Source organism: Leucoraja erinacea, chromosome 10, assembly GCF_028641065.1.
Source record: "Leucoraja erinacea ecotype New England chromosome 10, Leri_hhj_1, whole genome shotgun sequence".
Taxonomy (NCBI): Eukaryota; Metazoa; Chordata; class Chondrichthyes; order Rajiformes; family Rajidae; genus Leucoraja; species Leucoraja erinaceus.
The window spans coordinates 49,578,683-49,605,139 of record NC_073386.1 but is presented as its reverse complement, the minus strand read 5'-3'; the positions used below and the strand labels follow the sequence as shown (position 1 = coordinate 49,605,139).

General features: G+C 42.5%; 2 protein-coding genes across 4 annotated transcripts in view; one reads left to right on the top strand and one right to left on the bottom strand.

Annotated features, from left to right (window-relative positions):
- Positions 1-5,435, top strand: part of lrp8 (low density lipoprotein receptor-related protein 8, apolipoprotein e receptor) — a 103,934-nt gene extending 98,499 nt beyond the window's left edge. Inside the window, exon 19 of the mRNA XM_055642216.1 lies at positions 3,998-5,435. Coding sequence (XP_055498191.1) covers positions 3,998-4,036 — 39 coding nt within the window. The 3' untranslated portion in view covers positions 4,037-5,435. The remainder of the gene's footprint in view (positions 1-3,997) is intronic.
- Positions 5,436-8,460: 3,025 nt separating this feature from the next.
- LOC129701164 (uncharacterized) overlaps positions 8,461-26,457 on the bottom strand; it is a 68,300-nt gene continuing 50,303 nt past the window's right edge. For 2 of the 3 annotated variants that reach the window (XM_055642213.1, XM_055642214.1), the window contains exons 18-19: positions 14,561-14,672; positions 8,461-9,874 (exon numbers count right to left, since the gene is read on the bottom strand). In XM_055642213.1, the coding sequence (XP_055498188.1) occupies positions 9,757-9,874; positions 14,561-14,672 (230 nt within the window). In that variant the 3' untranslated portion in view covers positions 8,461-9,756. Of the gene's footprint in view, positions 9,875-14,560; positions 14,673-25,614; positions 25,697-26,457 lie in introns of those variants that run through there. The other variant, XM_055642215.1, reaches the window with a different exon arrangement.

Genomic DNA, 26,457 nt, shown 5'->3' with positions numbered 1-26,457 from the left:
GGAGGCCATTTCAAACTGAGATGAGAAACTTTTTCACCCAGAGAGTTGTGAATTTGTGGAATTCTCTGCCACAGATGGCTGTGGAGGCCAATTCACTGGATGAATTTAAAAGAGAGTCAGATAGAGACTGACTTGGGACTAGCGGATCTTGGGGTATGGAGAGAAGGCAGGCAGGCACGGGTTACTGATTGTGGATGATCAGCCATGATCACAATGAATGGCTTGAAGGGCCGAATGGCCTCCTCCTGCACCTCTTTTCTATGCTTCTATCCCTCGGGGAAATAAATCTATTATCCATGCCCACCGGTATATGCGACTCCTGTCCCACCAATGGCCAAATATGAATTGACCTCTCGAATGGTTCAGCAAAGAAAAATCTAAAAATGGAGAGTATTGTTAGCAGTATTCACTCTACAATTCTTTTTTAAATTCCAGCTGCAATCACTGGCCCCTGCAATCACTACAATCACACCTTTAATGCTGTGCTATCAGAGTAGTCTCATCATTGGTGTTTCACTTAACACAGGGACCAGCAATCCATAATTACAAGATTTCCTGTGACTCTGAAGGTCATTACTGCATTAAACCTCAGGCAAAACAGGCTGCCCACAATTAACAACAACAAACGCTTTATCTGCATTTCTAAGGAGATATTAACTAACAAGATCGTTCGTGGGTTTTTTTTTAAAAGGAGATTAACATCTTAGATTTGGGCCTACCAAACATAACTTCAGCAGGTGATAGACAACCTGGATTTTTTGTAAACTCTGCAGAAGATGGTAATAGAAATGCAGGTATGCAGGACTGAGATAAGTGGATGACCAGGTTCATTGTTGCAAAAGATGAGGCGATGCCTTTTTGTGACAAGTGTGAGGAGAGACATACAAGCTAATTAATGCTTTCAAAGAGACGAGGAGAGAGCTTATGAAGGTTGGTAAATAAAGCATATAGAACGCTGGGTTTTATAAATAATGCGCAGATGAAGTCAAGAAATTGTGTCAAACCGCTAACATAACCCTGGCTGGAGTATTTTGTCTAATTTTAGGAAGGACTAGACTAAGTGGGACCCGTTGGGTCCCTGTCCACAGGAGGCTTGGTCCCCCACACAATATTCCACCACGCACCCATAGTCCCCAACTGCACAGGCGCAGCTCATTTCCCCTCATCCCTAGCTCTCTCTTCCATTCCTCTTCACCCTCACTCTTCTATCCCCTATCCTCCTCCCCTCCCCCAATCCCTCCTTCAACTCTCTCCCTCTCCTCTCTCTCCCGCTCCTTTCCCCTACCTTCAGTCACCCCCTCCCTCCATCTCCTCTCCCCTCCCTACCCCCCTCTTATCTATCTATCTAACCCCCACCTCCCCCACTCACCCCTCCTCTACTCCCCCCACCTCTAATCCCCCCTCCTCTCCCTCTATCCCTTCTCCTCCCCCACTCTCCCTCCCCAGATCTCGAGGTTGCCGCTCCTCTCCCTTCTTGCGTGCCCCGGAGGAGCATCAGCCGTCGCCCCCCTCAGAGCCAGGCCTCGGCTCGGCCCGGAAGCACCAGGAGTTACTACCACACCAGCGGGGGGTGGGGGGGAGGGGGGAAAGAGCTCGAAGATAAGACGGGAAAAGGCATGGGGGAGAGGAGGGGTATCATGGGGGAGGGGGGCAGGAGCCAGCGAGGGAGACGTGAAGGGAAGGGGCTGGAGCTGCGGGGTGTTGTGTTGCCGGTGCGTTTGGGACTCACAGCAGGCACGGGGCGCTCTCCTCCGCCGGGATCAGACTCTCCGCTTTCCGTTTGGCGACTTTGCGCTGGGCCTGGCCGCTTCCGGTCCCTCCGAAAATTGTGTCCGGTTGGAGACCTCCACCGGCCACCCACAGCGTCCCTCAGCTCCAGTTAAGACGCAATGGTGCAGGAAGGGGCGGACCGTCCGGGGGAGTGACAGGACAAGCGACCAATCCGCGCGGCGCTGACTGGCAGGAGAGGAGATCGACCTGCGCACCAGCAACTTTTACAATATTTTAACCTCGCTAACAACACACTACCGATCGGAACAAAACTTGGTGCACTCGCTGCACAGGAGAACGCTGAGTGAGCTGACGAAAAACCGTATCGCTATCACGTACCGTTTATGCGCAAATAGAAAGACCGCGCAAACCGGAAGAGCACAAGATCAGAGTTTTAGTTATGTATAGATGTGATAATTTTGTAGAGGGTGCAGAAGAATTTTACAAGAATTGCTTTGGTGTGAGAGATTACAGTTTTTTGTACAAGATTGGGTTGGTTTCCTTCTGTTCAAGAAGGTTAAAATAAAATATGACAGAAAATTATAATGGTTTTATATAGAGTTAATAAAATGAAATTGTGTGGCTAATGGGCCAAGAACCAGAGGGAACAAATGTAGTTGATTGATAAAAGAGCCAGAGATGTAATTGAGGAATGATAAATATTTGGAGTCATTGCCTGGTGGAAATGGATTCAACAGTATCTTTCAAAGAAGAACTGGATGTCGTTGAAGAAGTGCAGGAATTTTAAGGTAAAAGCAAGGAGCAAAATGAACTTAACTGCTCTCTAATAGGTTAGTGTGGACTGTATTCCTTGGAGCTCATGAGGGATGATCTTATAGAGGTGTACAAAATCATGAGAGGAATAGATCGGGTAAACGCACAGTCTCTTGTCGAGAATAGGGGAATTGAGAACCAGAGGACATAGGTTTAAGTTGAGGGGGGAAATATTTAATAGGAACTTGAGGGCAAGGGGTGGTTGGTGTGTGGAACGAACTGCTGGAGGAGGTAGTTGAGGCAAGTGCTTTCGTAATGTTAAGAAACACTTAGGTAGGTACATAGATAGGACAGGTTTAAAGGGATATGGGCCAAATGCAGGCAGTGTGGAGATGACATGTTGGCCGGTGTGGGTAAGTTGGGCTGAAGGGCCTGTTTCCATGCTGTAAGACTCTATGACTCTAACAGCCTCTTTGCTGTTATACCACTTTAATTGCTGTGATCTTGCTTAGCTTTTTCCCTGTGGCAAGATTCCCAAGAAATTGGATTGTGCAGTACAGAACCTTAACTTTTCTTCCTTCCACTCTTTCTCGCTGCAGTGTCATGAACACATCATGGAACTGCTTGGAGGTTTCTGCAGTCTTTAGTCGAGGGCTTCATTCCCACTTTCCACTAGTTATGTTTTGGGTTCAGTTTGATACGAAATTTCATTCCCTTCGCAGAAAAATCAAAATTGCAATCTTCCCCGGTTAATGTCCAGAAAAGGTTGCCATTTTCAGCAGCAAAAGGCAAAAGAAAGTTGTGCCAGTTGATCCCCAATCTCATGCAACTCTGTCATGTCGGAGGAAGGGTCTTGACATAACTCAAAGTTCCCTAGTCTCATCATGTAACTCAAAGCTCCCCAGTGTCATCGTGTAACTCAGGGCCGTGTCTCCTGAAAACAGTGCCATCTGCCCTGCTGGACCTCTTGCTTCATTTAATTAGACCAAGGCTGAATTTTCAGAATTCTACTTTCTCACTCTTGTACAAGGTCCTTTGACTGCCTTAGTGCCCAAACATCCATCAGTTTTATTGATCCTCTCTTTTACACAGTCTACTTTGTAATGAAGGCTAAAAGGAAGAGAAGCAAGGGCTATGGATAAAGAGGAGCAGAACAGACATGGCAGACGACAAAGCCCCTTTTTTGTGCTGGTTCATTCTATGCTTCGATATGCTTGAGGACTTTTTATTAATCTGAACACGACAGTTAATTAGAATCAGCTTTCTGTCAGCCATGTTTATAATGGAAATGTATCTAATCAGCATGGGACTGAGACACGGACTCTACAGATGTAAGGATACAGCATAAACCTGCGCTCAATTTTGTTCCTATAATTGAATAAAATTGGGTGTCTTTAGTAACCAGTGTTGTTGATTCAGCGTGCAAAGAGGTGGGAAGAAAAACGCCCCTCTAAGTAAGATTTTAATTAATTAATTATCTTTATGGAGAAATGACTTATTTTTCTATTGTCAGCGTGTTGCTCTGAGTATGGAAGATGACGGATTACCCTGAGACCAGCTGTGTCACATCCACTTGACCTGCAGCTTCCCCGAAACAAATGATGCGGCCACTGCACCAAGGATGGGACGCCCAATCACTGGACATAAAATTTGTGACATCTAAAGGATGTGTATTTTTGTATGAGCAAAGCATTTTATACTACACATGAAACGCAAGAAAAAAAACTTTTTGCACTGATGAAAGACAGAACAAACTGTAAAGAAATTACACTGGCCATAAGCGTAAAATTCCTTACATTTGTATATAATTGTGATATTGCATTTGCACGCAGAGCTTCATCAAAGCTATATTTATACAGTTTTGTAAATAGTCTTAACAGTGCTCGTCATAATTTTCAGTTTGGCAGAGAGCTTAATTTGTTGAAGCTCCCCAATGGCATAAACTACACTGAATAGAAAGAAAAGGGTTTTATTTATGGACTTATTTCCTGGACAAAGTTGGTTATGTATATATGAAGTAGAAAATATTTTATTGCTGATGCTTTTTGCCTTTTCTGTACAGTGAAATCGTATTTGCATATATGTTTATACAAGAGGAAAATGTATTTATAAAAATTGGGGAATATATGTGTTAATGCTTGCTTCTTCCTGTATATGCCATACATTGTCTGAATATTGAGAATTTATTTATTTTAAGGTTCAAACTGGGCTGAGCAACGACAAGTGAATTTTCACAATCTATTTGTTCTATTTAATTTGTTATCTTTTTCAAGGCACAGTTTTTGTAATTCTGTTGCTACATTCAAAGTTGTCCAATTCGCAACATAAATGTAGTTCTTCTGATACTTGAATGGAGAATGTAATTACTTGGTATGGGACTGAGCCCACAGAGACTGCAAGGTAACAGAGGTGATTGGGCAATAGTTAATGAGCCCTTTGGAGGGAAGGGAGAGGGGGAAAAAACCCAATCACAGTGCGTTCACAGTGAGTACTGTCAGAAATGACACCTGAGGAACTTGTGCAGTCTATAATGTTCACACAGGAATGATGGAAATATGTTGAGAGGGCTGTGTTGGTAGCTCAGTACTGTCAAGAGTTAAGGTAGTGCAAATAAGAATGTTATTGTTCTATCTGGGACATATGACAATGAAACACTTTTGGCTCTCTCTTGAGTTGGGATGCTTGAAAGGGAAGGAATATAAGGAAGAAACCAATTTAATATAAAGTGTATATAGTGGATCTGCAATATAGATCATGTAAAAGCCTGCCTTTTGAATAACTAAGGCTGATTTCCTTAAAAATAGCCAAAGGTTTTATAACAGATGCATTAAAATGGTTTTCATTTATAAACCTAATACAATATTTTTCTGAGATGAGGTGGAAATCTATCAAATTTGCTACTTGGTTTCCCTGTATATTTGTAATATTTGATCTGTATTGATGTGGAGGTGGAGGGGGGGGGGACACTTTAGTTGTGTTTTTATTGATCAAGATATATTGTCAACCAGATTTCTATGGCTCATATTTGTAATAAATTTGAAATTGATAATCTAAGTTTAAGTAAATTAAAGTAGCCCCGAAAACATGTCTGCTTAAACTGTGTTTCTGTTCCAGTAGACCAAGGAACGTACATGTTATTTATCCGTTAATGTTCTGCGAAAGGTGAAATGAAATTACAATTCCTGGAGTACGTCGATCAAAGCATGTTTTCTCCCTAACTCCAAAATCCATCAGAGGACCTGGTTATAATTCGAAGCCACCCAAATTGTCCAGCACAAGCAGTGATTTGCAACGTAATCACCCGTTTTTTTTTATCATCAACATATTATCAATCAATCAATCAATCAACCTTTATTGTCATCTTGCAAGCAACAGTTGTTACAGTGCAAAATGAAAAGACGTTTCCCAGTGAATAGCGGAGCATCGCACATGAAATTTAAACACTTCACACATAATAACACTAAAAACAATCCAGTCCCTGATGGAACAGTATAAATAGTTAAAAGCAGGTAAAAAAAACACAATGTTAAAATTCAATAAACCAATCATAAAAAATGTCCGGGGCCGCTGATTCGAGTGGCCAGTGCCAGTATTAAAGTGTCCGTGCCAGCCGAGAGTGTTCAAGTTTATCTCAGGTGACTGTTTTAGCAATCCTCAGTTCCTGATTGAGAACACAAGCAGCCTCGTAGTCCGGGCTTTGATGCTACGATATCTCTTGCCTGATGGCAGGAGAAGTGCGTGGAGGGGGTGCACTTTGTCCTTGGCAATTCAGTGCTTTCTTCAGACAGCGGCTCTGGAGTTCTTGTACGAGGGTAGGGGGCGATTCAATGCCCTCTCTGATTGATGTGGGGCAGAGCCTTCCTGTCCGAACAGTTGCAGGTGGAGTACCACGTATTTATGCAGTACGTGAGTACAGACTCCACCGTGCCCCTGTAGAAAGTCCTGAGGATTGGTGGGGAGTGAGGCCTGTTTTAGTTTCCTCAGGAAGTGTAGTCGCTGATGGGCCCGTTTGACGGTCCCAGTGGTGTTCCTGGACCAGGTGAGGCTGTCCGTTATTTGCACACCGAGGAACTTTATGCTCTCCACTCTCTCCACTGTAGTGCCACTAATGTTGAGCGGTGTATGCTTTGGCTGCGCCCTCCTGAAGTCGACAACCATCTCCTTAGTTTTGTCGACATTCAATTCTAGGTTGTTTTTGCCGCACCAGTCCTTGTCTCTGCTCATATTCAGGTTATAGAAACCCAAGACATTATTTTTGGTTTTCATGTGCCTGCAGCTATATCTAGATATAAATAATACATACCGCTTACTCGCACATCAAGTTTGTCTCACCAGCAAAACCAGCAGAAGAGCCAAGTATAAAACATCCAATTAGATGAGGGTCAAGCTGTGGCCCTTTTCACACGGCACTAATGATGGTTTGTTATCTCAGAAATGATCTGTTTATTTTATCTCTGGTCCGTTAACCAATCCTCAGTTCCTGATTGAGACACAAGCAGCTGCTGCTTTACAAGTAAAGCCACAAAGTGCTGGAGTAACTCAGCGGATCAGGCGACACCTCTGGAGAACGTGGATAGGTGACGATTCAGGGCCCTTCAGATTGATGTGGAGAAGAGAGTAAGCTAAGTCCCCTGTCCCATGGACAAAGTCTGACCTTTCTAGGTGGATACTGGAGAGTGGGGCCATCAGCAATGATTGGAGCAAGGCCAGACTGAAAAGTCAAAAAGTGTGATAAGATCGCAAATAGGAAGGTGTGAATTCGGTGTGGTCCTGTTGAAACTTTCTGCCTTCAAGAGACCGTTCCTTCCACAAACCCCTTCTCATTTCCCTGTGTCCAACACCTTTGTACTTTTCGCTGAAACCGCATGTAATGCCTGTCCCTCTCCCTCCCCCTCGCATCCATCCAGGGATACCAGTCGTCCTTCCAGGTGAGACAGAGAATCACTTGCATTTTCCTCGTATCCATCATCTACTGCATTTTTGTTTCATCTCTGAGGCCTCCTTTGCCCACAGTGATGACACCAATCATAGATCCTAGGCACTGGTTTCACCAATCATTAGCATTCGATCCCCCCCCCCTGTTGGATCTGAAGGAGGATCCCAACGAAAAAGATCCCCTTATACATACTGACCATCTGATGCTGCCGTGACTGCGAGAGTGGGGGCCACGGCAAACTGGAGCCAGCCCTAACTTCTAATTCCACTTGGGTAGCTTTAGTTGCAACATATACGTTGATACTACATTTTTAGGAAAAACCACAAAAATTCATTATAACCCCTAATCTTCCCTAGATTAAAACCTGTATTCAGAATTTTATTGTAGAATTTTCACTCCCCCTCTGTGGCACTTCCACCTAATTCATTCATTTGGGTCGCCTCTAAACTGTTTTGTTTTGGCATCTCTAGTTTGAAGAATCTACCAATCACAATCCTCCTCACGAAACCTAGCCACCTAGTCCTTCTCTCCAGAGGTGCTGCCTGTTCCTCCTGCATTGTGTGTCTATCTTCAGTGTAAACTATACACACTTTAAATACCATTACCACATTGCTAAAAATGGCACATTCTACAATGGAAGTTCAACTGTCCTGCAGTCCATTAGCTCTCTGCGAAGCATGTTGCAGTTGCTAGTTTTCATAGCTTTAGAAATGTTTTGAATTTCTTTACCTGCTATTTTCTCACAAAACACATTCGTCTTTGCTCCCAATCCTAAAATATAGGACATTTGGAAGATTAAAGTAATATATCCATCGTCACTGCAGCTTCTTCCAAAACCCCGGATATAGGCCAGGACTGGAGGATTTGTAAGTTTTAGCCCAGTTAAATAATTAATCCAGTATTACTACTTTTCTAATAATAGTTTTTTAATTCCTTATTTTCAATGGCTCCCTTTGTTTTTTTAATTACATAGACTGCCTATCTTCACATGACTCTCAGTCAGGTAGTGAATTTTTCATGTAAAACATGTTTGGACTACATTGTTTCACTTTGCTTTTAATCATTTTAGGCATACAAAGGACAAACTGTATAGAAACAAGATTGATAACCAAATGTTTTAAGTCACATTAATAGTAACTTAACATATTAGTGAAGAGTATTTTATATATTTAAATTAGAACTATCCATTGATCGAAGTACAATAGATGGTGTGATGTTAAATTTGTGAAGAAAGTTTCAAACAAAGGTTCAATATAGCAATAATTATGTGTTTTTACAAAATCATAGACACACCATAATGTCACCACATCACATCAAATCACAGTGACTCCCTCAAAAACTGCACTGGCAAAGGTATAAAGAATATTTGGCTCATTATGCACTAGGCAATTGATGGAACAGGACATAATAAAGATTCTATTCCACCTACCAAGATGAATATTATGAATGGTAGTTTGGGAGCGCAGTCAGCAAGATCAAACGTAATCAATAGATCACGTTATAGAAGTAGAACTTGGCCATTCGAGTCTACTCCACAATTCAATCATGGCTGATCTCTGCCTCTTAATCCCATTTTCCTGCCTTCTCCCCATAACCCTTGAGACCCGTTCTAATCAAGACTTTGTCTATCTCTGCCTTAAAATATCCACTGACTTGGCCTCCACAGCCCACTGTGGCAATGAATTCCACAGACTAACTACCCTCTGACTAAAGAAGTTCCTCACCTTTCCATAAGAGCGCCCTTTAATTCGGAGGCTGACATCTGGTCCTAGACTCCCACCAGTGGAAACATCCTTTCCACATTCAGGCTATCTATGCCTTTCATTATTCTGTAAGCATCAATGAGATCCTCCCCCCCCTTCTAAACTCCAACGAGTAGAGGCCCAGTGCTGTCAAGCACTCATCATCTGCTAACCCACTCATTCCTGGAATCATTCTTGTAAACCTCCTCTGGACCCTGTCCAGAGCCAGCACATCCTCAGATATGGGACCCATATTTGCTCCAAGTACTCCAAAGGCAGCCTGACCAGCGCCTTATAACGCCTCTGTTTTCATATTCCGGTCCTCTTGATATAAATGCAAGCATTGAATTTACAGCTTTACTATCGATTTGTCTTGCAAATTAACTTTTTGGGAGATCTGCACTAGCAATCCCATGGCCCATATCAGGTGAATAATCAAAGTTTAGTTAATGCAGGCTGCTGCTGCGGGGGAATGGAAACAACATTTTGGAAAGCAAATTAAAAGCACAAATCACTTTTCATTAACTTGCTGTGAATCATTTTATATCCGGAAATGAACACCACCCTTTCACCAGATCTGTGTAGTCTTGCTCACTAATCATCACTGACGTCCAAGCCTGCGGGTTGGTATGGCTTCCAGAAAGTCACAAAGGCGATTTTTTTGCTTTGTTTTCCTCCTGTTTTGATTTCTCTTTGTTCCACAAAAAACCACCTAAATGAAACATTCACATTTTATCAGAGATGCATTTGAAATTTCATTTTTTTCTGAACCCTAATTTTGTTTTTACATTCCTTCACTTTTAAATCCTGTCACAAAACAAGGAGCAATGTTTGCTTATTGTCAGATGGTTGACCGGGTGTGAAAACTAGTTTTAAAAAATGGCTTTGAACATTCTGCTGAAATTAGAAAAAGCACTTGGGAAGTTGTGCCTTGGGTAAAAACATTTATCTGTTGTTAGCTGGTGTGAAGTCTCAGCCAATGAATAGATCTAAACTGCAGTCAGCATAGCCATGAAACACCATGTTTGCCTGCATTACCCCACATGTGAGAATAAATGAACAGAATCTGTGTGTGATGCAAGATATCAATATTGGTATTAGGTCATAAGTGATAGGAGTAGAATTAGATAATTTGGCCCATCAAGTCTACTCTGCCATTCAATCATGGTTGATCTAGCTCTCCCTTCTAACCCCATTCTCCTGCCTTCTCCCCATGACATCTGACACCTGTACTAATCAAAAATCTATCTTTCTGTGGCAAAGAATTCCACAGATTCACCACCCTCTGACTAAAGACATCTCTCCTCATCTCCTTACTAAAAGAACGTCCTTTAATTCTAAGGCTACGACCTCCTGTCCTAGACTCTCCCATTAGTGGAAACGTCCTCTACACATCCAAGCCTTTCACTATTCTGTTTGTTTCAATGAGCCCCCCCCCTCCCCATTCTTCCAAACTCCAGCGACTACAGGCCCGATGCCAACAAATGCTCATCATAGGTTAACCTACTCATTTCTGGGATCATTTTTGTAAACCTCATCTGTACCCTCTCCAGAGCCAGCACATCCATCCTCAGATATGGTGCCCAGAATTGCTCACAATATTCCAAATGCTGCCTGACCAGTACCTTATAGAGCCTCAGCATTACATCCCTATTTTTGAATACAGGCCCTCTTGAAATAAATGCTAGCATTGGATTTGCTTTCTTTACTACCGATTTGACTTGCAAATTAACTTTTTGGGAATCCTGCACCAGCTCTCCCAAATCCCTTTGAACCTCCGATTTCTGGATTCTCACCCCATGTAGAAAAAAGTCTATGCCTTTATTCCTACTACCAAAATGAATGACTCCTACACATTGCTACACTTTATTCCATCTGCCACTTCTCTGCCCACTCTCCCAACCTATCCATTCCACTGCAGAGTCCCTGCTTTCTCAACACTACCTTCCCTTGTCCAAATCATTAATATACAAAGTGAAGAATAGTGGCCCCTGCATTGACCCCTGCAGAACTCTGCTACATTGCTGCCAACCAGAAAAAGCCCTCTTTATTGCCACTCTTTGACTTCTGCCATCCAGCCAACCTGCTATCCTTGCTAATATCTGCCCTTTGATACAGTGGGCTTTCGGCTTCCTTAGCAGCCTCATATCAAAGGTTGGCTGAAAACTAAGTAAACAACATCTACTGACTCTCCTTTGTCTGTCCTGCTATTCTTCAAAGAGTTCCAACAAACTTGTCAAGCATGACCTCCCCTTCACAAAGCTATGCTGACTTCAGCCTATTTTATCATCACTTCTTAGTACTCCGTAACCTCATCCTTTATAATGGACTCTACAATCTTAGCAACCACCAAAGTCAGACTAACCGGCCTATTCTACTATTCTGCTTTGCTCCCTTCTTGTGCAGCAGGGTAATATTGTCAATCTTCCAATCATCTGGGATCTCCTGTCCCTAGTCATTCTTGAATTATCACATTCAATGCCTCCACAATCTCTAAAGCCACATATTTCAGAACCCTAGGGTGCAGCCTATCTGGTTCAGGTGAGTTATCCACCTTCAACCCTTTCACCTTCCCAAGCTCCTTCTCCCTAGTAATAGCCACTCCACTAACTTCCAACCCCTGACTCTCTTGAATTTCAGGCATGTTGCTGGTGTTCTCCACTGTGAAGACTGATGCAAAAAAAATAATTCAACTCCTCTGCCATTTCTTTATTCCCTGTTATCACTTCTCTTGCTTCATTCTCAAGTCCACTGTTGCCTCTTTCTTGATCTTTATGTAACTGAAGAAACTCTTGCTATCCTCTTTTATATTATTGGTTAGCTTACCTTCATCTTTTCTCCCCGTATTGACTTTTTGGTTACATTCTGCTATTCTTTAAAAGCATCCCAATCCTCTGGCTTCCCACTAATCTTTGCTACGTTATACGCTTTCTCTTTTAGTTTTATGCTGTCCTTGACTTGTTGATACTGTTCATCCCACATTGTGTGGTGGAGCTCTGGGCAAAACTAGTCAAATTCTGACACTGTTTAATCCACAGTTAATCATTTATGTGTCAGCCTTGTTTACATGGGCATATTTCCAGAACCTGTTTCAGAGGCTACGCTGTGGCAAAAAGAACACCAGTCTGAATGTCTCACGACTGAATTTTTTCCTCCAATCCTGAATATTATCCTCCAAAATCAGTGCCATTTCTACACTCACATCACCCAACCTTCCATCACCAGCACCTTTATCCATTTTCCTTCCTTCCTATACAAACTGTTTTACTGCTTGATAACTCTCAAAACCGGATGAATAGAAATTTCCTATCATTATTATTGGACTGTATCCCTCTTCCTGAAAACGGTGAATCCCAGACAGATAGTTAAGTGTGGAATCACAATCAAAGTGAGCTCTGAACTACAGCTCTATAGTATCGCTGAGACTGTACAATAGCATCAACATAATACACCTGGTTCTTCTTTTAGTCTTTTTTTATCAGCAGCTGGAGGTTTAATTCTAGACGACTTTTTCAATACACGTCCGTCCATGTCTGTTCTACCATTCTTTCATTGGGCGTATGACGTGATAACGTTATGTCCACTCACTCATTAGCCATCCCTCCCACTAGCGGACCTACAACTGGCTCCCAATTAATCAACGTGAACTCAACCCCCTGGAACTTGTTTTCAAATCCTTCCATAGCCTTGAGCATCCCAGGTGCTAAAATCTTCTCCATAGATCATACAGAATGGAAACAGCCCCTTCGGCCCTCTCATCCATGCTGTCCCACCTAGGCTTTTAAATGTTGTTGTGCCTGCCTCAGCTCATTAAAACTAGTCTATTGAGGAGGGGAAGGTTCTGATTAGTTTAAGAACAGTCAAAGTCTCGCAACATCAATACATTACTTACTCAGGAGGTAGACACAAAATGCTGGAGTAACTCAGCGGTTCAGGCAGTATCTATGGAGAGAAGGAATGGGTGACGTTTTGGGTCGAGACACTTCTTCAGAGTGAAGAAGGTCTGAAGAAGTGTCTCGACCCAAAACATCACCCATTCCTTCTCTCCAGAGATGCTGCCTGACCTGCTGAGTTACCCCAGCATGTTGTGTCTATCTTTGGCATCTGCAGTTCCTTCCTACACATTATTCAGGAGTTTGTCTCGTAAGGAACAAGATTAGGTTTACCAGATGACAACAGGAGCACAACAAAATCCAGCTACAGATGGAAACACATTTGCTCAATTCTACCAGATAGGCACTGTTATTCAAGAGTAAGATGTGAAATGAACAAATATACCTGGACAGACTTGTTCAAAGCTCTTAACTTATAACTAGAATTCCTAGCAGTGCTAATAAAATAAAGATACCAATTTATACAAAAATGCTCAGTGATAAATATGAAACTGAGTTCCATTACTGCAGATAATGAATAATAATTAGTTATATTCTAAATAAATATTAAATACATTATTTTATAATACAAATTATGTCATTTTAGACAGATGTTCAGTTAATGAAGCAGTAAATACTTAAATAAATGCAATTTTATACAAAAGAGATTTGCGCTGATATCTAACAGTTTTTTTAAACCAATTTATGTTCAATTTACACTAAACATTTCACGTTAGGTTAACTTCAGATATTTAGTAAACCAGAAGATGAATTTCAAACTGCATTTTGTGTTATGGAATGACCTCCACACAGCCTTTCAATCATATAAACTGTAAAAGGAACAGATGCTAGTCCTAAATTATTTGCTTTGAATTTCCTGCTGAGAAGTATTGGACTGTACTATTTTTCAGCGGCTGAGCTGAAGAGCTAACGTAAACTATCCAGACACTGCTCCAATAAGTATGTAAAAAATAAAAACACATACAGCAATATGTGAATTGCATGGTACTGAACCAAACAAAATTAGGTGGATTTTGGATATGATGTTAGCATATTGCAGGACAGTAGCCAATATGTATATAGCAAAATCCCATAAGTAGTAATGTCATAATGACCAGATAATCTATTTTATGAAAGTCAGCTGGGGGATAAACTTTGGCCTTGGTATCAAGCATAAGTTACTTCCCTGGTATTATTTATATTACTCTTTGTGCCATTGGTTCCTCCTCTCCATCTGAGAAGATTAGTACGCGTTTCTGGGGTTATTGGGGAGAAGGCAGGAGAATGGGGTTAGGAGGGAGAGATAGATTAGCCACGATTGAAATGCGTTGATGGGCCGAATGGCCTAATTCTGCTTATCACTTATGACCTTATGAAGATGGATGCGGCCTTCTTTCAACATATTACCCAAAAGAACGCATATCTTTAGATCTATGGGACCACAAACCTTGAGTTAGAATTGTGAATGATAGAGAAAAGACTGGAAAGGCCTTCACTATCCTGTATGAAATAATCAGGTCACTTACTGTTGCCCGAGTTCTTGAAATCTTTGACACAAGTTGTTTCTTTTCCACTTTTCTGAGACGATGGCAACCAAACCTTTAGATTGCACGAGAGCAGGCAAACGTGCTAGCCAAGCTGGCAGATAGAGAAGGTGGCTTTTAAATAAAATATTAGTAGCCACTAACAGTAATACACACCAAATCAAAAACTTTCATTTGATCATGAATGAACAATGAGTGACTAAATTAAATTTATATTTAATTGCGAAGAAAAGCATAAGGCTCAATAAACCCAATTTAAAAAAAAATTGTTATAACAGAAAACAATGGAAGTTCAATAAAATGATGTATTGAAATGTGTGTGTGATGTTCCACGCACTATCTTTCAATCTCTTATTAAAGATTTTTGCCCAATTAAAAAGATGTGTCTCGACCCAAAACATCACCAATTTATTTTCTCAAGAGATGCTGCCTGGCCCGCTGAGTTACTCCAGCAATCCAGTAAATACATTTGCTGCTGTTTTTTGCAGTGGGTTTTTTGGTTTGACCTCAAAATACATTAGCCCGCTTCTTGGATCCTTCGTGTTGGGATTGATATTTATGACAAGATCTCACACTGCAGCTCATTTCAACATGAAAAATTCATTCCTTTCCGTTTTTGCCTTGCAATGACAGACTTAAAATTCAAGCCTATTATTTGACCGTCAGTTGACTTCCTACTTTATTTTCCCCCACTACCGTTGTCAATCTTAATGATATCCTTAGTTCTCTAACTAAACTTGTCATAATCAACATTTAAAATGAAAAGAGGACTTCAGCAGTATCTTCAAAAGTTTAAAGACAATTATTGTAGTGAAAACGCACTCGATAAACATTGCTTTTGATGGCAATGACATGTCATCTCTGTACGGCCCAATAAAGCACGAAAGATGATCCATTGCCACTCTGATTTTCCTCAGAGTTTTTCAATCACTTTTTCATGAAATAGTATAAACCATGAATTATGCCTTTGGCTCTCACTGGGAATTGTATGAAATATTCAGCACAGATATAGATCATCTGCCACACTGATCCAGCTGATGCAGATGTCTTTTGCTACCTTTATCCTGCTTCACTTATCTTCTTATTGTTGCCCACCAAACATTAAACTCTACAAATACATTCCTTGCATTTTCCATTATAATTTCATAAAAAGAGATTTCCCCTTAAACATATCTCAATTATTCCTTGTGTTAGCCAGATCCACAGTCCGGCTACTACCTATCAAAGGACCCGATATCCTCAGTCAAGGCTATTATATGTTTATAAACCGTCCTCAGGAATTTCCTAATGCTTCTAACCTCATGATGTTATATTATTTTCAAATGTTAAACACTTCCCATCTGGGATAAAAATCATCCCAGCCTTCTCTTTGCTAATGCATAATTGAGCTATTTGACTTTTTTTTAACTTCCTTTCTAGAAGAGCCTAGAAAATAAAATAGGAAATGGAGTCAAACATTTATGTAACTACATAACATTTAACAATCTCATTAACAAGGCTTCAGTAACAAACTTTTACAACATAAAGTCTGAATAAACAAATTAAAAATGTTATCAAAATTACTTCATAGGAAATTAGTGCAAAAATAAAAGGGACATCTATCTATCTATTTATCTATCTATATCTATCTATCTATCTATCTATCTATCTATCTATCTATCTATCTATCTATCTATCTATCTCCTTATCCTTATACCGATCTATCTATCTATCTATCTATCTCCTTATCCTTATCCTTATACCGATAAAACTCTGATCTTGGATGTGTGTGTGTGTATGTGCGCTTGGTCTAGTATTTTGTTAAATGTTTCACGTTAAAATGTATTGCAGGAGGGAAACGGCAGCACAATCATGACAGCATAGTCTCTTGCAGCTGCCCTGTTTAATGCTGCAGCAGAGGAACAGGTTCAAAGCAGACAAAGAACGGGAAATCAGTTCTTCTGAGACATGATGAAGTTCTACCAACAGATAAAACGGCGGCAGGTGGCGCAGCGATATAATTGCTACCTTACAACGGTTGCAGCACCCGAGAACCGGGTTCGATCCCAACTACGGGGTGCTGTCTGTACGGAGTTTGTATGTTCTCCCCGTGATCGCGTGTGTTTTCTCCCACATCTCCAAAGACGTACATATTTGTAGGTTAATTGGCTGGTATAAGTGTTAATAGTAAGATTAAACGAGTACTTACCAGTACGAAGTTTGATCTGTATTTTATGAGGAGTTACGGTGAGGGATTAAGTGAAGACCCCAGCTCCAGTGCGCATGCGGCATACTTCGAAGCAGCGGTGTGAAATCACAGAATAGACACAATATTTGAAGTAAGATAGTAAAGATCACGAGACATCAGTTTATTAGCTTGATCTGTATAATGAGGGTGGGAGCGGCGGGCACTTAATCCCTCACCGTAACTCCTCATAAAATACAGATCAAACTTCGTACTGGTAAGTACTCGTTTAATCTTACTATTTTACTTCGGAGTCACGTGAGTGATTCCGTGAAGACTTCAAAGGTCTGTGATTTCAAACCGTGTAACAGTTTTTATTTCACTCACTGCCGAAGTTTATGAGGGAGGAAGTGTTATCGTAATCAACCAGTGGATCTGCTTTCAAAAGAAACAGAAAGGTATTTGTTAACAATAACAACATAACAGAGCTCCTCTGAGCTTAAATTAATATTGCAGTTTGTAATATTCTCCTGCAATTAAATCAGGTTTATCAACGGTTTATAATAAAAAATGTTCTGAACGCGGTTCCCTTGACCATTCTGCTGTATTGAAAATGTGGTCAACCGGGATGTCCATTCGTTCAGCCGCTGATACCAATGCTGCCCTAGTGGAATGGGATTAAATGTATTATTATCTATTCCGGCAGCTTTCAGTACCTGTTTGAGCCACCTTGGAGTGGTTTGGCTCGTACCCCGTTTTGGGTTACTGTGGTTGACCCATAGGCTTTCCTCTCCCTCTAAGATAGTGGGTTGTGTCTATATATAGTAGTAGATGGGTCACCACACTCAACCTGGACTCTGGTGGGTAGGCCCGGAATCCCACCAGTGAATCGGGCGTTCCTGGTCCATATAGCCATATAACGACTACAGCACGGAAAACACAGGCGATCTCGACCCTGCTAGTTCGTGCCGAATCCATATACCTGCGAGTTAGATTTTACCAGACCTAAATATGAACTTGATGCGTCTGGGGTAATCACCATGTATCCAGTCTAGTTTATGGAGTGACCGGACTCTTTGAGCGTGTACGAGAGCCATAAGCATGAGCCTTTTTTAAAACATAGATTAAGCAAGCTGAGGGATCTGGCTGGTGCCATTCTCTGAGGTATGTCAATATCACACCAATATCCCATACATGGGTATATACCTGGGTGTTTGGGGCTTATACTATAGTTGCCCTTCATAAGTTTACCTTCAGTGGATGGGATCCCATGCTCTGCTGACATGCGGTTTTAGATAAGCAGATAAGGCGCTCCATGCTGTATTTACGGCACTGTAACTCACCTTTTAGTCATGGTGTAGATGTTCCAGGAACTCCAATACGTCAGTGGTTGAATAGTTCGTTGTCCCTGCGTCGTGGCAGTATTTTACCCATGTTAGCTTTTAGTGACTGTTCGCAGGGATGCCGACATGGTGGTAATGGTTCCTTTGGATAATCCCAGTCCCTGGTAAGGTCTATTCAAAACCTGCACCCAGGAGTTTGATGTTTCCCTGGCATGGGTGGATTATGCCTGATACTGGGTTGAGTCAGCAACCATGGTCCACTAGGGAAATCCATAGGTGACTCGCCCACCGTGTCGTGATGAACTGGGAACCATGGCTGTAGGCCGGTCGGGCACGTTCAATATCTCGGAGACAGATCCCATCTGTATTGCGAAGTGCCCGACTGATGAGGCAGAAGGGAGGAAGGCAAAGCAGAAATTCCCCCTTCCAGCGTATAGGCATCTATCGCTGCTGCCTCTAATCTGGTTCCTAAGTCACATACATGGGTTACTGGTGATTCCGTCTTGTGCAACCAAATTGATATCTGGCTTTCAAACTGCTTAATAAATTTAGCAGATATTTTGGGTTATGACATCTATTCAATGTAATCATAAATTGTACCCCGTGACATGGTGTCTCCCACTGTGTTCTAGCTTCCTAGGACATAGGCAGCTGATAGTTAAAATGTCTTTTGACACACCATTGCCAGATTTGTTTGACCAATTTGTTGCACAATAATGATTATTATGCTCCCCATATGGTTGATATAAGCCACCACCATAGTATTATCAATCCGTAACCACATATGTACGTGCTGCATTTGAAATGCATATGCTTTTTAGCCCAATAGGCGATCACCAATCCCAAGAAGTTGATGCCCGGTATGTGTAGTAACGATGTTTGTGACTTGGTCCATCTGTTACCTGTGCTGGATATGGAGTTTAGTTGCTCCCCAGCCTAAAGTACTGGCATTGGTTTTTAAAATAGCCAAGTTGGGATTGGTGATGATAATAGGGCTGAAAACTATGCCAAATATATGTCTGCCCACCACCTTAATTGTGATATAGCTTCAGTGGGTACAGTCATGATTTGATTATAGTGACCCAAGTGTCTTGGCAAAGTAACAGTCATATGGACGGAATTGTTATTGAAGCCCAGATAATCCTTGGTAGTAACGCTTCAATTCTGGTTTATCTGGGCGTGGGATGAACCTCAGCTTTAGGGAGCTGTTTCGTAGCTAGAACTGCTCCACAGCTAATTCCTTTGTTTCCCCTAATATGAGGATATCATCCAATATGTGCCATGATTATGCTTGTTTTCTTAATATTTTCATGGCCATTTTTAATAGTTTAGGGCGGAGGTTTAGACCATATGAAATGCTATATGCTCCCATGGTTGCCCTAACCGGGATATCCATGATCCAGGTAAATATATTTAGGTATCTATAATGATCCTAGTGTATGGTATAAGATAGTTAGCATCTCCCATATCAATGCTCCCCATAGGTATCCTAGGGAGATCAGATGTCTGGCAGTGACAAAACTCCACCTCCATCTTAAAGTGGATATACTCAACAGGTTTATTTAGTGATATTAGATCAATGATGATGCTACATTCATCATCTTTTATAGTTTTGGTGAATATATTCGATACAAATTCCAATCCGTTTAGTAATGTGCCTGTTTAGTTCAGCTTGCCTTCTCACTTCTCTTTTCTTAGAGGGAGAAACAGCCCTTTGGGCGCATTGCTGAACTGGCAGTAAAATGCCCAATTTGAATTCGTTTTTATCCTCTAATGCTGTTGAGTATATTTTGGTTATTTGTGACAGCATCCCATGCTTAGCCCACTCCCCATGCAGTTTAGTAGAACACCCTTGTTTTAGTGTAAACTGGGAGGGAACCAGACTACCTACCTCCATGCTTGTTGTTTTTTCATGAAGGCGTAGTTTGCTGGTATGCTGGTGCTGTCGGTGGGGCGGCGCATCTTCCCACGGCTCCGCTCTGGGCCCCGTCTAAAAAGAACTATGGGGGATCTGCAGCGGTCACCAGGCTTTCACCAGTCCTTGTTTGATATTGCTGGTGGATGCCGAGGGGTGCTGCCAGCTGGGTGTTGGATGTGATGTCCTGCTCGTCCCATAGCCTGCTCCCTCTTCCCCGCAGCAGCGGTTTGCATAGCCCCATATATTCGGGGTTGCGGGCAGGTCTATATGCACCATCGTTCAGTCGAGTATCCCAAATATGGGAACATCTTAGGCGTCAGCACCAAAGGCGAGCAAAGGTGGTAACATCTTGACCTTCTGTAGAATTCGCTGCTTGTCTGTGAGTCTACGAGACCCAGCTGCCTGTGGATTTGCCTCTGGAAAGGCCTGTTCCTGCAGGGCTTTTGTTGGGAAGATGGTCGCGTGGAGGAGCCATGTAGTGGCCCACGACACCCAGTGGCTGTTCCTGATCCTGCTCCCCTGGCATCCGCCTGCCCAGCGCTTAAGCCAGCCCAGCCCTGGCCTCCTTAGCCCTTAAAAAAGGAGCATAAAGGATGCGCTAAATGGGAGGAGGCAAAGCACTCCACTCCGCTGTTGCATCAATCCCTCGACAAGGGAGATGGCTAGTGCAATAGCACTGGGGTAGGAGTCAGCTCCCTTGGCATTCAGCCAGTGCCCCTTTACACCGGCGGCACAGGGAGCGGCTCGGTGTCGAGTGAGCGGGAGCATTGAAATAGCTCCACCGCTACCGGTGGCTGCCTCCCAGATAAGGACCCTCGTGTGGAGTTGGGCAGGCAGTCCTTCTCCTGGAGGTGAACTCCATGACCTCCTCTGGCTTGGGGAGACAGACATACTCATTTTTGCTGTCTCCAACCTGTTCCAGCTTGGAGGAAGATGGCTCCTGTAGAACCTGTAAATTGGTAAGATTTCCCCTTACCTGTATGTAGAGGCTGCCTGCCGTTTTCCAGGCGGCGTTGTGGCGGTTCCCGGGCGGTGATTCTCCTGGTCAGGAGTCTGCAGGGCTGCCGGTCGGGTTTTTTTTAAATTTCCCGCCGGTCCGCGGCTGTACGGAACAGCTGTTCAGCGGACCGGCATTAGCGCAGCTCCTAGCAGCGGTCCGCAGCGTTAGCGGTCCGGGTGGCACCTTTGGTCCGCAGCGTTAGCGGTCCGGGTGGCACCTTTTCCCCGTCACTTTCGGCCCCACGCTGGAGTCGAAACGGGGCCCGCTCACCATGCCTCACTTTGCTCCCGCTGGAGCAAAAACCACAAGGCCCGATTAAGGTAAGTACTTACCTCTCGTCCTTGGATGCGGGAGCTAGCCCGACTCCCGCTGGCTGCCGCGTTCTCACGTGACTCCGAAGTAAAATTGTCTGTAGTGTGTGTGTGTAGGATAGTGTTAATGTGCGGAGATCATTGGTCGGTGCGGATTTGGTGGGCCGAAGGGACTGTTTCCACGCTGTAACTCTTAACTAAAACTCGAAACTAAACAATCCTCTTCTTTCATCAGTCAGTTCTCTCCTGACCTTGGGTTGGAGTAAGTGAATTGAGTAAATGAAGCATCTCCATTTACAATATTACAAAACAAACAGACAATTCATTGGCATTAAAGCCTCTGGGCTGAATTCTTTCCTTTGCATAATTACTTTTGATGTCATACCAGAAAATATTAAGCTGTTGGCTTTTTTACTAATTTAAGGGAGACGGCCTTCATGAACAGGTGGCAAATGCCTACTCATTAACTTTAACTCATCATGTGGTGATGACATAAACTGAGATAAAGTACACATCATGTTATCCAAGGATGACTCTTCAAAAATGATGCCACATTTCTTCATTTCTATTCTTTCTTTTTTCCATCTTGTGAAGCAAATGGCATATTAAATCTCCAGAACCGTCGGGAGCAATAACTTGGGCAACCATTGTGAATACATTCTACACACAGACATCATAATAAAGAACAAGTACTCAGACTATAATAATTTAAAGGGGAAGGGAATTGAAGGGACATATCACCTCCCCAAACCGAACATGCTCAAGGGGATCCTTAATTTGATGTGCCCACATTGTATTCCAAGTTGCTGCGCATTTGTGATATAATGTCTGTAGAGGGGGAGCAAGTGTGCAGTTTTCATTGTTCACAGGTTGTTTATAGCAGCAGCAGGCAATTGCAGTCGGGTTATTTTGCACTTATGCTTTTGACAGTCTTTTGTGCACAATTCTTTGTGCTTTTGGCAAGAAAGTTTCACACGTGCTCACCCTGTAGTAACCATCTCCACATTAGAATGACAACAGGATTCCCAAATTTATTAATCGTACGGACTAAATATTTAGGTAGCAGAACAATAATCAATGAAAGGTAGACAAAAGTGCTGGAGAAACTCAGTGGGTGCAGCTGCATCTATGGAGCGAAGGGAAGAAGGAAATAGCTGCACCCGCTGAGTTTCTCCAACACTTTTGTCTACCTTCGATTTTCCAGCATCCGCAGTTCCTTCTTAAACACTACAATCAATGAAAGGTTGAAATGACATTCTTTACTTAGCAGTCTCTAAATAAATGGCTGAATTAATTAATAAAATAATGAATAAATAAAATATAACAAATAAATAAATTAAAACATGAATTTAAAAACATCCTTTAAAAGTCCATTTTCCCAGCAAAGTCGGGTATTATGTGATAGAAAATAACAGAACATATCAGTGATAGTTGGCAGGTCAGGCAGCAAGTGTGGAGAGAGAAACAAAGTTAATGTTTCAGCCAGGATCCTTTCATTACAACTCAGTGAAGGCACAATTTAAATTGCAGAGAAGAACGGGTGTGAAAACAATGGGAATGTGTGTGAAGAGTGGACATCAAGAAAGCCAGGTTGTCACACCTGACAGAGATGAGGGGAGACTCAGAACGAGGGCAAAGGGATTTATTGAGTGTGACCAGAAGTGTCCCACTCTGGGTGAAGCTATCGGCCCTCAACATCAGTTCAACTCCCTGCAAATGTGTTGTCGAGAGGATGGGGAAGGTATGCTAGTCACATATGATCTTTTTGAAGGAAGTGTAAATGGAGAGAGACTATTGAAAACTCTGCAGAAATGACAATAAAATGGTGCAAGTGTGAGATGCAAACGATTGGAGATTTAAAAAAATGAGAAATAAAGGGTTGTTATGGTCGATGTCCTTTCATCTGAACTGGCCTGAGGTGATACAGGGGGCAAAGGCTGATTCTCAGTTGTAACATGATCTGTCTCGATTTTCGGTGAGCTTAAATTGAGCTTGTTGGGGAAGTGTACCAGGCTGAACAGGGCTCACAGTGGGTGCAGAGAGAAAGTTGCAGGTGCTCTGGCTGAGATTTATGAGTCATTATTAAGTACGGGTGAGGTGCCGGAAGACTGGAGGGTGACAAGTGTTGTGCCTCTATTTAACAAGAGCTACAGGGAAAAGACGGGTAAACGGGTCCTTTTCACAATGGCAGGCAGTGACTAGTGGGGTGCCCCAAGGCTCAGTACTGGGACCCCAGCTATTTACAATATATATTAATGATCTGGATGAGGGAATTGAAGGCAATATCTCCAAGTTTGCGGATGACACTAAGCTGGGGGGCAGTGTTAGCTGTGAGGAGGATGCTAGGAGACTGCAGGGTGACTTGGAAAGGCTGGGTGAGTGGGCAAATGTTTGGCAGATGCAGTATAATGTGGATAAATGTGAGGTTATCCATTTTGGTGGCAAAAACAGGAAAGCAGACTATTATCTAAATGGTGGCCGATTGGGAAAGGGGGAGATGCAGCGAGACCTGGGTGTCATGGTACACCAGTCATTGAAGGTAGGCATGCAGGTGCAGCAGGCAGTAAAGAAAGCGAATGGTATGTTAGCTTTCATTGCAAAAGGATTTGAGTATAAGAGCAGAGAGGTTCTACTGCAGTTGTACAGGGTCTTGGTGAGACCACACCTGGAGTATTGCGTACAGTTTTGGTCTCCAAATCTGAGGAAGGACATTATTGCCATAGAGGGAGTGCAGAGACGGTTCACCAGACTGATTCCTGGGATGTCAGGACTGTCTTATGAAGAAAGACTGGATAGACTTGGTTTATACTCTCTAGAATTTAGAAGATTGAGAGGGGATCTTATAGAAACTTACAAAATTCTTAAGGGGTTGGACAGGCTAGATGCAGGAAGATTGTTCCCGATGTTAGGGAAGTCCAGGACAAGGGGTCACAGCTTAAGGATAAAGGGGAAATCCTTTAAAACCGAGATGAGAAGAACGTTTTTCACACAGAGAGTGGTGAATCTCTGGAACTCTCTGCCACAGAGGGTAGTTGAGGCCAGTTCATTGGCTATATTTAAGAGGGAGTTAGATGTGGCCCGTGTGGCTAAGGGGATCAGGGGGGTATGGAGAGAAGGCAGGTACGGGATACTGAGTTGGATGATCAGCCATGATCATATTGAATGGCGGTGCAGGCTCGAAGGGCCGAATGGCCTACTCCTGCACCTAATTTCTATGTTTCTATGTTTCTAAGACTGGGCACTACAGGCCAGTGAATGCAACATCTGTGGTTGGTATGTTACTGGAGGGTATTCTGAGGGATATACATGCATTTAGATGGACAGGCAGCAATTCGGAATACTCAGCATAGTTTTGTACGTAGGAGATTATGTCTCATGAATTTGATTGAGTTTTTTGAAGATGTGACCAAAAAGGTTGACAAGGGCAAAGCTGTGGATGTTATATGGATTTCAGCAAAGCACTTGACAAGGTTCCACATGGTACGCTGCCCTGGAAGATTAGATCGCATGGGATCCAGGAAGAGCTAGCCGACTGAATAGAGAATTGGCTTCCTGGAAGGAAGCAGAGGGTGATGGTTTTTTGGACTCGAGGCCTGTGACTAGTGGTATGCTTCAGCATTTGGTGGTGGGCCCATTGCTGTTTGTCATTTATATCAATGATTTGGATGAGAATGTACAAGGCATAATTCGTAAGTTTGCCGTTGAGTGGTCTTGTAGATCGCAAAGATGGTTGTCAACAATTACAGCAGTATCTTGATTCACTGTGATTAACAGGCTTTCACCACTCTCTCCGTCAACACCAATACCACTTTTTAGGATTTGACTTTCTTGGTCTCCACTTTACTGTTTACATTTCCCTTGTTCTCCCCTTCACCCCCACCCCCACTCACTCTCTGCAATTTGTTGCCTGTTGACTTCTGACCCTTCTTGGTTCTGACGACAGTCATTAATTGGATACATTGCCTGTTTTGTTCTCCACACCTGCTACCTGATTTGCTGAGTATTACCAGCATTTGCAGTTTTTAAAAAACATTTTTGTTTACTTTGAGAGGACTCATTCAAATGGTACAGCAGAAACTGTGAACAGTAATGACACGTGGGGAAGACAAACCTCTGCTGCAGGGAAGATGCTGGGATTTGCAGGGAAGATGAATCTATGAGACTTGCAGGGAAGATGAATCTCTGCTGGGATTTGCAGGGAAGATGAATCTCTGAGACTTGCAGGGAAGATGAATCTCTGAGACTTGCAGGGAAGATAAATCTCTGAGACTTGCAGGGAAGATAAATCTCTGCTGGGATTTGCTGGGATTTGCTGGGAAGGCAGGCCTAACTCAAAACGGCTTTACTAATTTATGGGAGAGTTGAGGGGATATTGAGAAGTTCTGTGAAAAGGAAAGAAAACGTGAAGCAAAAATGTGAAGATAAATTTCAGTGTCCCAACACACAGTGTTCTAAAACGTGGAATCAAAAAGAAGGAATTATTCAATCAAAATCTTTATAAATCTTTCACATATATTGTTCGGTGTGTTCAAAATCCAGTGTGATTTCATTAACATTCATTACCTATCAAGAGTTTGTCCAAGTGATTTTTTTTCCTTTCTAGCGAATGCTAACATTTACTTTGCTGCTTGAACCATTCTTCTTGTGCGAATTCACATTGGAAGCACAGGCAGAATAGCTTACCGTCACAACAGCGTATCAAGCAGCTCGAAAGGATAAGCAGGGACAGAATGGCCTGGTTTACAGAAATAGTTGAAATTTGCAACCCACGGATATAAAAGCATGAGATCTCGGGTTTTCCCATTATTGCTGTGCGAAGGCAAGGGGTTTATGCTGAGTCGATACACAACATTGGCCAGGCCACAGGTGGATTAATACACCCAGATGAGATTGTTAGGGGTGATGTGAAGACCCATTGAGGGGACTAGAATGGATCTCGGGAAGAGCAATTTCTACATACATCTCGAATGATGAAAACAGGATTGTTCTCCACGGAGCAAAGAAAGTTGAAGGGAGATTTAATGCAAGCGCGGAAGGTCATGACTGGTTCAGAAAGGTAGATAGAGGATAACAGTTTCTATAATTGGATGAGTCACAGACCAGGGGGCATAAATTTAAATCTTTGAGAAAAACTTACAAGGGG